This window comes from Pimephales promelas, chromosome 11 (assembly GCF_988280905.1).
Source record: "Pimephales promelas chromosome 11, fPimPro1.hap1.1, whole genome shotgun sequence".
In the NCBI taxonomy this organism is placed as follows: domain Eukaryota; kingdom Metazoa; phylum Chordata; class Actinopteri; order Cypriniformes; family Leuciscidae; genus Pimephales; species Pimephales promelas.
This window is the reverse complement of record NC_142779.1, coordinates 11,082,760-11,101,451: the sequence shown is the minus strand read 5'-3', so window position 1 is coordinate 11,101,451 and position 18,692 is coordinate 11,082,760. Positions and strand designations below refer to the sequence as shown.

Genomic DNA, 18,692 nt, shown 5'->3' with positions numbered 1-18,692 from the left:
CATAGATTACATAAATTTATATTACATGGACATATACATATATTGTCATTCTCCACGATGATTGGCTGAGAAGACGAAATGTGAAATGAGATAAAGACGTGTAACACTACGTTCACACTCTCCTCACAACCATGACGATAGATCCACTGATCAATGAGTAGAAGCTTATTACAATGACCATCATGCAATTGAATTGTCACAAAATGTAGGCCTAGGTTGTTTTTTTTTTTTTTTGTTTTTTTTTTTCATTATTGATCTACAGGGGTCAAAGTTATCATACCAATACGATAATTATCGTATATCTGGCAGCACTGTGTACCAGATGCACCACATGTGAGAAATGTATCAGCCCATTGGATAGCTCAGTCGTTTGGCCTCCTCAACCAACAGTTTTATTCATCACCGGCATACTTTGAAGTGCAATTTAAACTGTTAGTCTCCGTATTGTTCAGTGTTTATGCACAGTCAGCAATCAATTAATTTGGTGCCATTTGGTCCAGCAGTATTTTTCATGCCATTCTTTAGCTACTTTCTATATCTTCCCAGACTGCTGGAAAGAATGGTTTTGATCTTGTGCCACAGAACATTAAAGTGTTCTAGTAAGACCATGACTAGCTATATCATTTTGACATTCATTTGCAAAATGAATAGTCCATTTTGATTGAAGTTTATATTTTTCAGACTTTTTCTTCAAGAATCAAATTAACACCCACCAACTCAAATGTCTGAGTCTGACAAATCTTAGAGCCAAAGCCATACCCTGGTGCTTGTCACCCATGGCCCATTGAATCCCAGTTCTCCCCTTAAGTTTATTAAAATGAAATGATCTGCAGGTTAATTGATAAATGCATTTAAATAGATAAGAAACATGCCTATTGATTGAACAGTTGTCAATAGAGTTGGTCAAAATTATTGATCCCCAATGAACGATGAACAAACACATGGATAAACATCAAATGGTTTTGATTTCTGTAAAAATTAATCTCTTTCATAGAAATTGATTTGTGTTTAACCAAGTAAACTATAAAGCCATTAAATTGAAAAAAAGGCATTAACAAGACAGAATAAGTAGAATGCACCAGACAGTGTCCTAGAATAGGATATTTCAGTAGTTCTTAACTGGAGTGACTGGAGTGATATATAAATAGGGTTAGGGTTCTCGGCATTTGTAACTTTGGGTCCTCCATTGTCAAAGTCAATTTTAGATGATCATCCAAACAGGCTATGTCCCCTTTTGAACTGAAAACCTACACACACATATATATATATATATACACACACATATATATATATATATATATATATGTATATATATATATATATATATATATATATATATATATATAAACGAAGAAAAATTACAAAAACGTGAAAACGTAAAAGTGTAAAAAAAAAAGATAAGCAAAATCAAAATTCAAATAAAATAGCAAAACACATATAAAGTAGGTTACTGGAGGAATGCCAATATGTTGAAGTGATAATGATTAAGTTTATTTATTGGTTAGAGTTGGTTATTGTGGAAATTCTTTTTGAGAACACCTTACTACTCAGTTGCAGTTGGACATGAGTAAAAAACAGAATTTGGGGTTTACAGTTCACAGTGATTTAAGTCGCCAAGCTGTTAGTGGCTAGGAGGTATTCCTATATTTTGTTAAATTATATGTATATGTATATATATATATATATATATATATATATATATATATATATCCAGTGATCTTGTAGTCATTGGTTAGCTAAATGCATACGTACCAACAGATGGCGACCTCCACTAGTCTTTCACCGTGAACCAGACCGCAACAAAACTTTGTGAAGTCTATGTTTATTCGGCAAGGAAATCCATATCATAAGTTCAATATATTGTCATTCTGTTAAAGTATAGGCTACCTACAACAAAAAATATGTTCACAAATGTTATGGCATGTTCCCTTAGATAAGTATTTACACGAACCGAGATACACTGAGTTTAATACTCAGAAATCATTTACTTAATTTGATTTCACTGGTATGTAGGCTCCTTCTAATCTTCCCAATTCTATTCAGATCACATTATCCAACTAACATCAACAAGTAAGGCAAACAAAAGCGATTGCAACGCCTGCAATGCAATTTCTAAGACATAGCTACTCAGATCACCAATTGATAAGGGGGAAACATCTTGCATGAGGCTATAAAGAGACACTCAATAATTGACGTGTTGTCTAAAGAACGAAATCAACGTGCATTGTGCTATATCATATACTGTTATAGCAACAAAGCAGTAAACATAAGTTTTGGAGTGGCAAAACGAGACGTCTTTGTCCTGTTGCCGTGTTTTACGCATAAACGCTGAGCGTGCAGTGAGTCGCGTGTGGTTTTTGGTTTGGGTTACAGCGCAACTGAATGCCACAGTGCTGTCGCGCGCTCAGTCGCACGAGCATATCTTGAGAGCTGTAGTTTTATTCTGCTACCGTGCGACTAATTTTCTGCTTGTTTGTTACATCGTACATGCGTCTTAATCCTAGAAACCGTTAAATATAGGTTACTGACAGTTTTGTACCAGGTTACGGAGGATTTTTTTTTCTTTAGCCCACTCTGGATATAGCTACATTGGACCAACGATGTTTCAATGGACCTGAATGAGAAGGATTATTCTTTTCATCGTCAAAACTATATATTGCGTGTTTGAAACAACTTACCCACGGATAAAAAGCGCAATGATCATCTCCACGATTTACATAATTTTACCACTGCTGGGTGAGTTATATTGCGGATTCTTCATATTCAGTAGTGATTTGTAAATTATTTATATAGCCTACATAGACGCACGTTATATCTATTGTATTTAAGTCAATTTAAGATAAGATCATAAAAATATATATATATATTTTTTACACTGTGCTCTTTTTGATCCCGTCAAATATATGCACTTAGGATGTTCCAATTGTCTCATAACTGGGGCAAATTTTAGCTATTAAGAATCGGCTCTGTCATACTTCCACTTAAGTCTTCTTAAATCTTCTTGTGTTAATATTTTAATCTCTAAAGCACGTGAAGTTTATTAAATCCCTTTATATTCTTGAACAATATTAGCAAATGCTTAATGTGACAACAATAGCCTAAATGTAGGCTATTTATACAAATGAAGTATGAATTGTTAATTTGTTAGTAACAATTCTTGTTTCGGTCACTCAGAAGTAGGCTAGTTCTTGAAGCATTTTAAATAAAATGAGATCCAGTGTGTGATATGATTTATTTATTCATTTATTTATTTATTTGTATTGTCCTCCTCCATAGATGTGCTGTTATCTGCTGAGGAGTCTTACTTTACTAGTTCAAACCGGATGGACTGTGTGAAGGCGAGCGAGCTGTGTTTGAAGGAGCCGGTATGCAGCACAAAGTTTCGAACTATGAGGCAATGCGTGGCAGGGAGAGAGACCAACTTCAGTATGGTGACTGGAATGGAGGCGAAGGATGAATGTCGCCTTGCCTTGGATGCTTTAAAGCAGAGCCCTTTATATAACTGCCGCTGTAAAAGAGCCATGAAGAAAGAAAAGAACTGCCTGCGCGTCTACTGGGGGATCTATCAGCATTTACAGGGTGCGCGAACCTCATGCAGCTGTGCCTGTGATCATGTTTAGGTTCAGATTGAAGTTACTCACATCTGTATTTTTCTGACATTCTCTTTATTTTTAATACATAGCAAGCTATAATACTAAGCCAAGGAGTTGCTTTTCTGGGTTCTGTTATCAGATAGGGTCAGTGTAAAGTCTTCAAATGCCTCTCTGAAGTGTTTCCATTAAAGTTTATGGAGTGTGAGGTCATCTGATGCTTTATGTTAGTCTATATGTGTGTGTGTGCCGGAAGGGGGGGTTTTACAGAAATGTAAACCAGTCCCATGAATCAATGACCCAAATACTAACAAACATAAAGGACAGTTTGCAGCTTTGTTGTTTAATAATATATTAAGAGTGATTTAATAATTCATATAGCATTTCATTATTGGTTTTTAATAACATTTCATTTGTTAATATTGCAGGGAATGATTTACTTGAGGATTCTCCATATGAGCCTATGAACAGCCGGCTTTCAGATATATTTCGACTGGCCCCCATCTATGCAGGTAGGATGTGCTCATTTAATAAAGATGCTGTTTGAGAAGTAGAAAAAAATAAGACTTTGCGATTGTACAGTTCAACCAGTGGGGTTGGTATCTCATGCCCTACTTGTTTTCCTCCCTCTTTTCCCTCTATATGCCCTTGTGGATGCATGCTATCTTCCGGTCTCTGATCCTTTGGATCTTGCATGGGGAGATATAGTTCTGAATGTTCATGGTTAGTGCTCAATGAACCATTGTAAATGCTGTACACTTCACCGAACTCTATGGGAAATGGAAATCGCTCGGTTCTGAGATGCAGCTGATGTGACGGTAGTAGCAGTTGAATGTGTTTTATTTGGGGGAAGGGTTGCAATGAAATTTCTTTTTAAATGTGCCTCAGAATACTTAGGAAAAATGTTTGTGAGGAGGGTAGCAGGGGTTGTGTGAATCTTGCCTGAGATGCTGAATGCTGACTTGGATCGTCCTCTAGGTGGCAATGTTGTTCCCTACTTCACCATGGAAAGGGCCCTAATAAAAAGAGCAGAGATGCACTGCCAAAGGTGTGCACAATAGATGGTGACAGCAAAGGTTTAAGAGCACCAGTTGAAGGCAGAAGGAAAGTTTGAGTTTTCTGAGGCAATTGATTTCCTCGACATGAGAGACATGAAGAGAACACTTTATTTAATTAACGAATATTAAAACATTTGTTAGAGATTTGTTGTAAAAGAAAACAAAAACCTTGAGAGGAAACTTAAACCTTCCAAATTCAATGTCACTGGTAAGTCATGTCTGTCAAATTAACGAAAGCGAAGCACTGCAATTCCTACTTGGAGCTTCCCCCTGGGAACCGGAATAAGGTAACACCTTAGTAATTAAAATAACATGTAGATTGCTACTTCCCTCAGACTCTCTCACTCATGTGGTTGTGAGAACAGAGAAAGAGTCACGGCAGATAGCTTTAAATCTGAGGGTGCTCCTTATTCCCCATTGGAAAGCTTTTTACATTGATTGATGGCTAAGTCCCATGGCTAAGAAACAGGCCAAGCAGGGGAATCAGTTCCCCACCTACATGGGGATTTATGACATATACACTGAGACAAGGCAGACTACACTCTGGGTGTCTGGGAGTAGTAGATCAGTTTGATTAGCACTTTCTTTTCATCAGCCAAAAGATTAAAAATAACTTTTTAGTTTTAATGCAATTTGAATATTTCATTGGTCTGGGCTAATTTAGTTAAATTATTTACATATGTTTTAATGTGGTGGAGATATGGTAACAATAAAGGAAATGTCTCTACAATATACAGTCATGCTCAGAATTAATGGCACCCCTGGTAAATATGATCAAAACTGGCTGTAACAAATAAATCTGCATTGTTTATCCTTTTGATCTTTCATTCAAAAAATTGCCCAAAATCGAACCTTTCATTGAAGTAAAAGAATTGAAAGTGGGTGTGTGTGTGTGTGTGGGGGGGGGGGGGGGGATCACATTATGATATAAAATGTTTTTCTCCAAAACACGTTGGCCACAATAATTCGCACCCTTTTATTAAATACTTTTGCCAAGATAACAGCTCTGAGTTTTCTCCAATAATGCCTGATGAGTTTGGAGCTTAACTGACAAGAGATCAGAGACCGTTCCTCCATACAGAATCTCTCCAGATCCTTCAGATATCTAGATCCATGTTGGTGCTTCTCTACAGTTCAGCCAACGCATTCTCATCCCAAAGCGCCATATACAACGCTTTTGCAAAAGCGTAAATATCCAACGCACATGGCACCCTTTAACGTCTAATGAGACGCTTCGGTTATGGTTAAGTTTAGGTATGGTGTAGGGTAAGGGTTAGACCACTAGGGGGCGCCTTCTGCCCAAATACATCTGCGTCTCATTTGACGTTAAAGGGTGCCATGTGCGTTGGATATTTACGCTTTTGCAAAAGCGTCCTATATGGCGCTTTGGGATGAGAACGGGCTCGTTCAGCCCACCTCTAAGGTCAGGGAACTGGGACGGTCATGGCAAGCTTTATTTTGTGCTCCGTAACAAATTTGTGTGTTGATTTTGATGTTTGTTTTGGATCGTTGTCCTGATGGAAGATCCAATCACGGCCCACTATGAGATTTCTAATTTTGTATCTGTTGATATTTGATATAATCCCAATGCCATGTATCTGAACAAGAAGTCCAGGACCTCCAGCAGAAAAATAGGCCCACAACATTAAAGATCCAGCCAGCGGTATATTAAATTGTACACATGGGGTACTTTTTATCCTTGTGTGCACCAAACCCATCTAGAGTGTTTGCTACCAAAAAGCTCTTTTTTGTTTGTTTGTTTAATCTGACCACAGCACCTTGTTCCGTTTGAAGTTCCAGTCGTGTCTGACAACTGAATTGGCTGGAGTTTGTTTTTGGATGAGCGAGGATCATTTTTATTGAAACTATTTCAATGCTATCAATGCTATTTTCTTACAGCCGCGCTCTATTTTGTGATGCTCAACAATCTTTTGATGCACATAAGAACTATATTCTTTGGTTTTACTCATGCATGGATGATTAAGGGAATTTGGTCTTTGTGTTTCCTCATATTTATTAAACTCCTGTGAAACAAGAAGTCATAGCTGGACAATGTCATGTTCCTAGTCACCCTGGTCTGCTAAAAAAGGTAAACATTAATGGGAATATATTTCAGAGATATTTTTGGAAAAAAAGAAAATCTAGGGGTACCAATAATTGTGGCCAATGTGTTTTGGAGAAAAAACATTTATTACTTAATGTGATTTTCCCCCACTTTCAATTATTTTACTTCAATGAAACGTTTGATTTTTTACAATTTTTTTGAATGAAAGATCAAAAGGACAAATGATGCAGATTTATTTTTTACAGCCAGTTTTGATCATATTTACCAGGGGTGCCATTAATTCTGAGCACGACTGTAATTGTGTGTATGATTCATTTATAATTTCTCCCTTACAGAACCATTAACTACATCTTTAATTGGCTTTATGCACAGCTGCACTACTTCCTGAACTTAAGCCAGCTACTTGTTTCCTGTCTGCCATTATTGGCCAAGCTTGATTAATTCAGGTATGTCTGATTATTGTTGCCGTGACTACTGAGGTCAGGCACACCTGAACTTATCAATTTGTCCAATAATGGCAGACAGGAAACAAGGAGCTGGCTTAAGTTCAGGAAGTAGTGCAGCTGTGCATAAAGCCAATTGGTCTGGTCAGAAACGGAACGTAGAGCACTATTGGATCTAAATTATAACATGTCTGGTCAGTAACCGAACGTAGAGGACTGCTGGATCTAAATTATAATACATAATACCCTAAATAATGATTAATACTTTAGTATACTGAAAATTTAGATTTGTATATGCTGAGTTTTGCACAATTAATTTATGTCAGTTTAGTTGAGGGGTGTCAACACTTTGTGAAACTTGCCTCAACACACCTACCTGGAAGTTTTTAGTATGCATAGTAAGGGTTAGTAAGGGTTAGTAATCCCATAGTAAGAGATCAGCTGGTTTACTGTAGGTGTGATTAAATGTTGTTGGAGATAAACTTTGCAGGACAGTCCCCTCAGAACTGTTTTGAATTTTCATGTTTTTGAAATCCCACACTTTAACGTGGGAAAATATATTCTTTGTGACAACACTGAGAGCATTTTTTTAAATAAAATCTGAAACAGCCAGAGGTCACAAAAACTTTGTTCATGAAATGGTCTGCCTTTATAAAACACAGCTGTGCTCTATTGCGGTGTGGAGCATGGTTGTGTGTTCCTGTTACCTATGTGAAACATACTGAATTCTCATGAAAACTACCTCTCCCATTTCCGTTTTCCTGCTGAGTATCCTGCTGCGTTTTACCTGTATTGATGTCTGCTCTCCACTCGATTAAATGACTTATTGAATGCTGCAGGGCTTCCTCTTTCTTGGGACTATTGGCCCTTATTTGCCTGAAGTGTCCTCGAATGTCTCAGCCACAGTGCCAATAAAACAAATCCAAAGACAGGGTAATGCAGGGGTCAAAGTTTATACATATTCTATAGCAGAGCTGCTGCAGATGGATTGAGTGCAGAAGTCTTGCTTCAGAATGGCCTGAAATGTCAACAAATAGGTGAGGACAAGGAAATGTAAACTGATTGAGAGATCCATTTTGCCTGGCCTGAATGTTTCCTGAGGTGTTCCAGTTTTTTTCTTTTTCCAAGTTTTGCCAGTTAGGCTATTTAAAAGTTTTTTTGTTTTTTTTTTTGGAACATTGAAGAGGATTATTTGAAGAGTGTTGGTTACTTTTCAATTTTGGTTCCCATTGTTTTCCAATGTTTAATATGCACAACTTACTTCTGCATTCTGTAAAACAGATCACATCGCTTCCGTGCTTCATGATTTTTTTTGTGGTTTTACTCAAGATAACTTAAAAGGAGCGAGCAAAGATTAGCATAACCAATGTGCCTCACATGTGCAGATTGATATTTAAACGTTTTATATTTTTTTCTTCTTCACAGTAACGTTTAGATATTTAAATGGAATAAAACGCCAATAACAAAGTGAACTAGGTTGGTTAGCTGATTACCTTAAAAATACATAGATATCAAAGTCAGTTCTTACGGCCGTTAACACTTTCATGGCAAGCGGATGTGATGAGACCCGTTTTCCGGTTTGGTCACGTGACGCTCGGCATAAAGCCTCGGAATTTTCATTTTTCGGCCGGACTATTCCTTTAAGAAGCCTGGTGGGAACACCAAAACACTGCCATCCAAAATACATCTTGTATGCTGGTCTTTTCAAAAGCAGTAGTTGGTTATAAGTGTGATGATACAAAAGCTTACAAAAATGACACCTAATTGGGTGGGATTTTCTCACTGGGTGTAAACAGAGAGTTAGTAGGAGGCAGTATGCTTAAAGGAGCAAGGAAACCACCACTTTTCACAGCTAGTTTATTCACAATTATTTGGTACTCTCTCGTCCTCTGATCTGAGTTGACTTTGCATTACCTCCACATCATTAGGCTTTATGCAGGAGGAGAACAGAAAGAAATGAAGCGCCTGAACACTCAGAGCACCCTTTACTCTCCTGAAACACTTTCTGTATCTGAGCAGTAATATCTGTTTCTACAGTGTTCTGTTGCAGAATATCTGAACCTGGCCTCGGCAGTAGTAATTTAACCTTGTCAGGGGAAAATAAAAATGCACACGAGGTTGGAAAACAAAATCTGTTATTGTCATGGAGAGATGTATGGTGTAAAATTTGGAGTTTGTTGATAAAGTCCTTGGCAATATCAGGCAATTGCCATTTAGCGTTCAGTGGCCCTGTAGAACAAATGAAACTTGTTAGATGTCGGGGGAAGATGTAACACAAAGTGTAATAGCCAGCTATGCTGCTTGAGTTGTCTGGGATGAAATTGCCTAAATGATGGGGTAGCCATGAGAAAAAGAACAGGACATCAAACAATTTCGAAAAGCACGGCTCGGCTATGAATAAGGATGAGTTGCCGTATATATGTGTTGTTTCTTAGCCTCTCTTTATGCTAATTGTTTGTCTGTCATTGTGTAGACATAGCTCTCTGAGTGAAATCTGTCTGTCTGTCTGTCTGTCTGTCTGTCTGTCTGTCTGTCTGTCTGTCTGTCTGTCTGTCTGTCTGTCTGTCTGTCTGTCCTTCTGTCATTCTGACTCTAAACGTTTTGTTTGGACTAACTGCTTTAGTTAATGTAAGGGATAATGTACACCAAGCGAGTTAATGTAGCCATGTAATAAGGTTATTACACAGTTACTTGCCATGTAAGTAAATAATTAGACATGAAATATTGATTTGAGTTGAAATATTTTATTAGCTCATTAAACACAAAGCTTCTGCGAAGAAAAACTGTTCCAAGCAGCTTTGAGCCTAGACGAATGAGCAAATGGATAATGTACAGAGGCATTTAAAGTCACCATGAAATCAAAATTGACAATTCTTATTTTTATGGAATATTGTTGTATTTATTATAAATCATTTTTCTGTGCACATCATCATCATCATTATTATTATTTTAAATTCATGTCTAACTTTTAATTAAAATAACTTTCCCATCCCTCTTGCAGCGACACCTCTTGAAATGGACTAGACATGGACAATCGGACTAGTGGCTTTCTAATTCTGACTGTGCTACATGTAACCAAATCAACAGGAATTAATTTACCAAATTCAATTCAAATTCCATTCATATTATAAGTGGTGGTTTAAACCTTTTGTACTATGATAATTTTTTTTGTTTTTGTTTTTTGTTGGTTTGTTCAAGAAGCTATTTTACTCAGATATATACGTCACAATACGGAATAAAAGACTAGCCTATTGTAAGTTCCGTTTCATGCTGACTTTAATACCGACATCCTCTGGTTTCGCTTTACAGTAAAAACAGTCAATAGTTGAGAAGCAAGATGGCACCAGCTGCATTTAAATGAAACAAGAGAGCACGTCAATCCACGGTGTGATGGCCATTATCATTGAATAATTATGCATGCTGTGCGCAGCTCAATTCTCAGTAAAAATTCAGGAATTGAAAATATAGAATAGAGTTTGTCATCATCTCTACATGATATTATTTTCTGTTTAAAATTATGTTTCTCTGCAAATAAAGGTCTTATTTTACTTTGTTATTTTTATTTGATGTTGGAGTCTGCAGAAGGTCCAACACTATCTCACGACCAATTCGTACGAATTCGACGCATGATTAAAAAGTGGCTAATTCGTACTAATTCGTACGACCTCACTCGTACTAATTCGTACGATTTGTCTAAACCCACGTGATGGTTAGGTTTAGGGGCAGGGTAAGGGGTAGGTCATTCGTATGAATTCATACGAATTGGCCAATTCGTAAAATATCTACGATTTAACAAAATCGTATTAATTCGTACGAGTGAGGTCGTATGAATTGTTACGAATTAGCCACTTTTTAATCATTCGTCGAATTAGTACGACTTGGTTGTGAGATCGGGTTGGAAGGTCATAGAATCCCCTTTCCTTTTTGTGTCAACTTTGTGTGATACTTCTAAAAATCCCTTTACTGACATGATGCTGTGAAGCTGTTGACACCTAGAGTTGCCACAGCACTCGGTTAATCAGTTCCAGACCGAGAACATGTTGTTTCACGGAGTATGCTGGTTACCGTAAACTCACCATGACAGCAGAACATGGATATAATTTTCGTAAGATTATAGTACCACCATACCAGTAATGTTACATGTTCTCTGGGTTTTTAATTAGCAAGTATTTAGTGTTGACATTCACATGCCACTTACAGTTGGGCTGTTTCCACACACTGCCTTCCCATCATTGCTCTCCACTGCACAGGTATTTGATGCCTCTCTTGACACAAAGCACCGGAACTCCTTTTATTTGAGCCGGAGTAGGAGCACAGCACTTGGCAAGCGCTCCTTAAATGATTCACCCTTCGAAGTCAGCCTCTATTCCCCATTATAAAAGCCCTGTGCGCTGCGGTGCTGTTCTGGGAAAGTCCATCACGCAATACAAAAGCCTTTCATGTTGGCAACTGTACGCTAACTGTGCTTAAGCAGGAACTGTTAGTGCAGATCAAGCAGGCCAAGGAAGCAGCAGTTTCTATCGTTTCCCAGCTCCCCTCTCTATTCAACGCATTCTCACCCCAAGGCGTCACCTTTGACCATGCTTCAATATTTGACGTTTTAGGCGCCCTTTAGCGTCACTTACATGACGCGATCCTACGGCGTCATCTAACTGACGCTAAAGGAAAGCGTCTGTTAGAGGACGCGGTTAGGTTTAGGTGTGGGGTGGGGGTAGGGTACACGCGATCCTAGGGCGTCATCTTACTGACGCTAAAGGGCGCCTAAAGCGTCAGCTATTGAAGCATGTCCAAATGCTTCCCAAGGCGTCAGTTAAGTGACGCCTTGGGGGTGAGAATGGGCTGCTCTATTTTGTGGGTTTTGTTCTACTAAAATCTCTTCTATCCTTCTGAGCGAGCTGCTGCTCAGGGAGACTTCAGATATGAAAGCTAATCAATAGGAGGCTATGTTGAAATAGAAACCTGAAGCTGTGAGTACAAGAAACCATCGATTTTTTTTGTTTCTCTCTTATTCCTCCCATTCCTTGCGTTTAGATGGATCAGAGGAATATCTGTCTGTCGCTAATGCTCAGGTATACAATTGCAGTACAGCATAGAACATTTTAAAACTCAAGTGAAATGCAGTGGATCCATAGTTACAGCGCAGTCTCATCCCAAGACGTGATATAACTGACGTCTTGGGACGTCTTTTGACCATACGTCAACATCCGCCTTTTTAGGGTACCCTTAAACGTCGGTTGGATGACGTTATCGGATCCTAACCCTACCCCAGACCTAAACCTACCCCTAAACCTACCCCGTCACCTATCCGACGTTAAAGGTAAAGCGTCAGTTGTAAGGACGGCCCGGGATCGTCATGTAACCGACGTTTAAGGGTACCCTAAATAGGCGGATGTTGACGTATGGTCAAAAGACGTCCCAAGATGGTAATATTAACTCGTAGAGAGCAATTGATCTCTATTAATAGTGTTCTCCTTTAAGAGAGCTCACCCCTGTCAACACTGAGCTTGTTATTGGCTAAATGCCAATGAAGAAGATGTGCAGGGTACATTTAGGGCTTTGATGGAGGACTGAGGAGCTCTTGAGGGAAATGTTACCAGACTGACTGTACAGCATGATGTCAACTGGATTTTATGTGGCATAGAGCTCATCACATAACCCAATCACATCCAGTCCACCATCTGTCTTTCTGCTTTCTGGAGGTCAAACATTCCCATGGCCTAGGGGGAGATGGTGAGAAAAAAAGCGGAAAGCTACGGAAAGTGATTGATACCCATTGACCTTGACTTGCAGGACCACACCAATGAAAAGTGAGACCAAAGAGAGCATATCTACTTCATGATGCAGAATGGTGGTGGAACAACAGTATTTATTTAGTTGCAATTAAATGCCTGCAGTCAGTGCAGTGTTTATTTTAGACTTTCAAAAGTCACACAAAACCAATTTTCGATACTGTGTGTCTGTTTTAGCAAATGTAATGGCTGTTTTTTGCAGATTTGCAGTTTGTTGAACTCAGTGTTACGGCTTCCACTGTTCACTTTCCTCATTTATTCATGCTGTTATTTTGCATCCTCTGAGGCTCAGTGTAGGGAAATCAAACACTCTAGCTGATAACAGCATGAGAAACTAATTTCACTTAATTGTAAATGTTTTTAATGTTTTTAATGTTATTTTAATAGAAAGGGTGGGATAGAGTGGGGGTGGCAACAATGACGACATTCAGGTATAAACCCTATTTTATGGGCACTAAATGTCCCCTCAAAGATGGTTATATATATGAAGAGTTCAGATGCAAAAGCCTCTAAATGCCATTTGAAATGTTCTTCTTTAATGATGATTTTTATCAAACTTGTATATTTAAGTTCAGTAATTTCACTTAAATAACAATTAATAGGTAATTATCATTGCCATTTAAGTGAAATCACTGAACTTAAATATACAAGCTTGATAAAATCATTCATCATTCTAGAAGAAAATTTCAAATGGCACTTAGAGGCTTTTGCATCTGAACTCTTCATATAATCTCCTTGTCGGGTCATTTCTTGGTCCCAATAAGGAAAAAAGCTTTTTTGTTAAATGTTAAAGTGCAATGGTGGATTTAAGGACAGCGTTAGGAGATGCAATAAATAATAATGTCTCTGAAAAGTCCCCAAGAAAATAGAAAAATGTTCTATTATAGTGTTTATGAATAATTAGCTTTATTAATTAATAATTACAATAAGTATTTTTGGGATTAAATGTTTCTGTTTTAATTTCAATTTAATTTAAGTTTGTGATTTTGTTATGTGCTTTTGTCATTTTTATTTTATTATATGTATATATTTCTAGATTTCACTTTCATTTATTTCTAATTCAGTTTTAGCCATTTTAGTTTTTAGTTTTCAGTTAGTTGCCAAAGCAACATTCTATTTTCAATTTTGTAACTTTTTTAAAATTTAAATTGTATCATTTACATTTTATTTGATTTCAGTTAATGAAAACTATCTTTAATAGTTTTAGTTAATAATAATTTACAGTTTATGGGTGAATTGGCATAAATGTATTGCTCTACAAAGGCAAAATGCAGTAATTGCGCCAACACAAACTGGCAAAAAAAAAAAAAAAAAAGCTATTGGATTGAATTTTGATGGATTGTTTTCCTCATAGCCAAACCCAGGCCAATCATTTAGTTCTGAGAACACATGAAGTTGTTGTGTCTAGTCTGTGCATGACACTATAAATACAAAGAGCTACATAAAACAGAGAGCTCTAAATGTTTTGGTCGTGTCTCTTTCTTTGTTGTTTGAGTACCACAGTAGGGTAGGCTGAAGGATGTAAAGCTCAGAAGCCTACAGGCTAATAGCGTAATCTAACACAAAGCGTCGACCGGTTGCTCTGGCGTGCCGCCCCACGCTGTCCAAAAATCATTTAGTCAGAGGTGACTAGATCTAAGGCCTGCTGTGGTCTCTATGATTGGATTGAGAAGTGGGGGAGTGATTCATCATTGTTAATAGACACTGCTGACAGCTGGAATCAGTAGGGGTGATGTCTGTGCCAGCTCCAGCCTCGGCCAGTCACCACAGATGCATGCAAAATTTACACAATTACCAGGCAACAAGTGCCAATCAGGAAGCAGGTAGATGGAGCAACCACATAATTACTCTGTTTTTTAACAGTTGGGAGGTATGCACCCAGGAGACAGTAATAAAAGGACTTTTAGGCAATAGCATGACAGGATTTCGAGAAACTAATCCTATAGGCTGTTAATCAAGGATTTAAGCAGCTTCTAGGAGTACGCCAAAACTGAATATATATTTTGTTTTAGTCATTTTATTTTTGTTGTTTATTAGATATTACATTTGTCCCCTAAGTGTTCATCTCTTCTTTCTTGCATAGATATGAATATTATTTGAATAATAAAAAATAAAATAATGAATAACATCTGTGTTTCTACTTTCTAGGTTTTTTTTTTTTTCTTCTGTCACCTTTAACTTGCTCATTAATCAATATTTTTAAACTCTATTCTGTAAAGCTGATTTGGGAAAAAAAATAATTTTAAGATTTTGGGTCAAAATAAATTAATATTATATAACTGAGTATAAAGTTAATTTCAGGAAAACCAGTCATAACCCTGCATCTGTATTGTGGGTCCAAAATTTTTAGACATTGAAAATCAGGGATTTTAAAACTTTTAAACAATGTTTTATTGGTTTTCAATTATATATATATATATATATATATATATAATATATATATAATAACTGCTTTAACTAATTCTGGGTCATTAATCAAATAAGTAAATGTGACCTTGATCATGTGATCCTTTGTACAGATGGCCAGACATGTCTTAAGAACTAGTATGACCAACTAACTGTTATTTAGGGGTAATCGGTCTTACTTTTCGTATCAAATCAGTATTAGCCCAATCAACGTTTGAACGTTATGTAACAACTGACTCAAAAACAGAAAAAGTACTTTAATCGGGAGCTATTACTTACTAATTATTTGGATCCGTATTATAAAGTGAAGATCATTGGAACTAACTAGTAATTACTCAAGTGTTACTACATGATCTATTCATGATTTGTGCAAACGTTTGAGATTTTTGGTGAACTTTAGTATAGAAAATATCTTTAGTAACACTTAAGTCATTAGTTAGTTCCAATGATCTTAACTTTATAATACGAATCCAAATAATTAGTAATTCCAGAAGTATCTAGTAACACTTTTATCTGTGAGCTATTACTTACTAATTCGTTAATAAGAGTTTATTTTAGTTAATAGTAGTTACTATATTATTAATAAACTTTTTCAATAGTTCTCTGGGAAGAATTAAAAAAATAGAAGTTATTGATTAGTTAATAGTGAACTCCCACTTTCATCTGTGCACTATTACTTACTGGTTTGTCAATCAGAGTTTCTTGTTAGTTAATAATAGTTACTAGATTGTTAATATTGTGTTACTCATTGGTTCTTGTGTAGTTATTCATTAACGAAGGAACCATATTCTAAAGTGTTACCAAACAAAACATCAGTTTATGCAAACAGCCTCGGGTTTACACTTTAACTCAAATTGCTTTGCTGATAAATGCAATTTCTTCTAAATTAGAAAAAAAAAAGAAGGAATTCACCAATGGTCTCAGACTTTTACACCACATTGTTGGTGGTTTTTTTCCAGACAGTTGAGAAATGTTGGCTTTGTCTGGAAATCTCTTGCAAATGTTGTCTGTTGATCAGTTTACAGCCTTTCAATAAAATGAGGAATTGGCTCGCACAGCACAATCTCACCAAGACCTCTGGTTCACAGAGGATTTGGCAAAAGCTTGGTGGGAAGGGAAAAGAGAAGCTGGCAGGGCTTGAAAGAACAAGAGATAGAAAGGAAGATAAAGGTTGCAAATGAATGAACGTTGAAAGCCAGGGACAAAACACATTAATACATGATTTTCATCCCAGTGTGCTTCCTACTCTTCTAATCATGCCTTTGCTGCCTGACCTACAATTGGACCAGTCTAGACGCTTCACACTTCCTCCCAGAGCATCCCTCTGTTTTATTCTCTCTGTTCATCTAATAACAGCTGCTCTCCACAAATATTCAGGACCTACAAAAAAAAAATGAAATAAAATAAATAAATAAATTAAATAATTAACGAAAAAATCAGCTGCCCTGGTATCCAGCTGTTCCTGGCCGTGTTCCAGTCTTACAAATTATCAACCCCCCTCACTGAAATTCTCTGTTGTGTTTTCATTTCACTCCTTTTTATGCTAGAAATATAAAGTCAAGTACAAAGGCCCCCTATGGACACAGCAAAATCATTAATCAATCCAAGTCACAATATTTCATAGACTGCAGTAAATATATTCTCTCTGTTAAATAGTTATTTCTTAGAAAATAAATTTGATGCTTTTTAAAAATATTTTTCATGATTTTTTTTATATTTTTATAATATATATTAGTTTCTGTTTTTGCATTTCTCATGTAACCAATATGCAAGAGGTTTTTATCACATCTCTAAGTACCTTGAATTTGTGTCCATTTCTGTTACTGTCTGTATTGCGCTGTACAATATTTCGCACTGCATCCAAATTATATATATACTCCAATACTTGCACTAAGACTGCTAATAAAGTGTGCTTTATGTGTGTAGTATTAATAATACAATCTGTGGAAACGTTCAATTGTTACCTTAAGGTGCTTTTTATACCAAATATACATACCTTTCAAAAGTTTGGGTAAATTAATTTTTGTTGATGTAACCTAGTGTATTTAGGTTGATTCAGTGATTTTACTATTTTGGCTTGAATAAAATCAATGAAGTTACATACTACCTTAGGAATAAATGTGTACATCCACCATGTTGGCTTTTGCATGTGACCATATTGTACAAAGTCAGCCAAATTGCTGTTATGCGTTATTTATGAATATGACTACTCCTCTCCTATGGCCTCATGGAATAGTAAATTGTCCATCTTTTTCTCGTACTATTTCATGAACACTGAATATGTCGACATAATAGTAATGCTCATTTGACATACTACTTTTGATCTGACATACTATATTATTAAGTAGAGATGTACACATTCAGATGCTGGGCTTCAACTTCTTGTTCTTGCTCTTGTTTTGTTTAGAACTATACTCCCATAATTCTGTTTATGTTTTATCTCTGCTTTATGCTGATTCCTTCTGTTTTAACCTTGCCATCTCCTTTTATTTGCTTTTGAATGCTACATCTTCTCATTCTTTTACACAGTTTTTGGGTCTGACTAGCTCCCATGTTCTGTTTGTTGAGTGTTCCTGATTGTCACATATCTTTTTGTGCTCCTTCCAGCTTTGTATTACATGGTTTTAATCTTGTTTTTGTCCTCGCCTCCCCTATGTACAGATCTTCTTCTTTGTGTTTAGCTGAGCATTGTCTGTTTCAGATGTGCTGTTAATTACTCTGCAATGTGATTGTTTGACTTTGAATGCAAAATTTACTTTCATTTTTATGATAGCAAAAAATATTTAATTAACAAGATAATCTGTATCACAGTAGCATCTGAAGATCTGTAAAAATGACTAATTTATTCTTTGTTAAACAGAACCAATTAATACAGCTCGCAATATGGACTTCCTTAGTTGGCGTCTTTCAAAATAACTTTGGAAGTTACTGAGTACTAGTCTTTTTGCAGAGGGAGGGACTGGTGGCAGTCCCTGGAGCAGTCCTGTCACTGTGGCCCCAGGGCGAGGGTCCCAGGGCCGGTCAAGACCACTTGACCCTCAAGACTCCAGTAGAAACAGAAGGGCACACCCGAACTGGGCAATTCTGGGTAAATACGTCGCTAATAAAATACACTGAAAAAGACTGGAGTAAGTGGATAACTGTGCATGCCATTAATAAAGTTAACATTTTCCACTGTGTGCCACGATGACTATGTTGTGACGTTGGTTTGTAATGTCAGTAGGGGTTGTATTCTCGTTTTGCTCCAGGTGGTTGAGGGAATAGAAATAGAAGAGGATCGGATTAAAAGAAAAGTTATTCCTTTACAGTAGTTCTGTTGAACTGAGACCTTTTTGTATTAA

General features: G+C 36.8%; 1 protein-coding gene across 1 annotated transcript in view; it reads left to right on the top strand.

The window, feature by feature from the left end:
* Nucleotides 1-2,324: 2,324 nt before the first annotated feature.
* The window catches only part of gfra1a (gdnf family receptor alpha 1a), a 73,922-nt gene continuing 57,554 nt past the window's right edge, over nt 2,325-18,692 (top strand). The window contains exons 1-3 of the mRNA XM_039671865.2: nt 2,325-2,736; nt 3,277-3,579; nt 4,019-4,102. Coding sequence (XP_039527799.1) covers nt 2,619-2,736; nt 3,277-3,579; nt 4,019-4,102 — 505 coding nt within the window. The 5' untranslated portion in view covers nt 2,325-2,618. The remainder of the gene's footprint in view (nt 2,737-3,276; nt 3,580-4,018; nt 4,103-18,692) is intronic.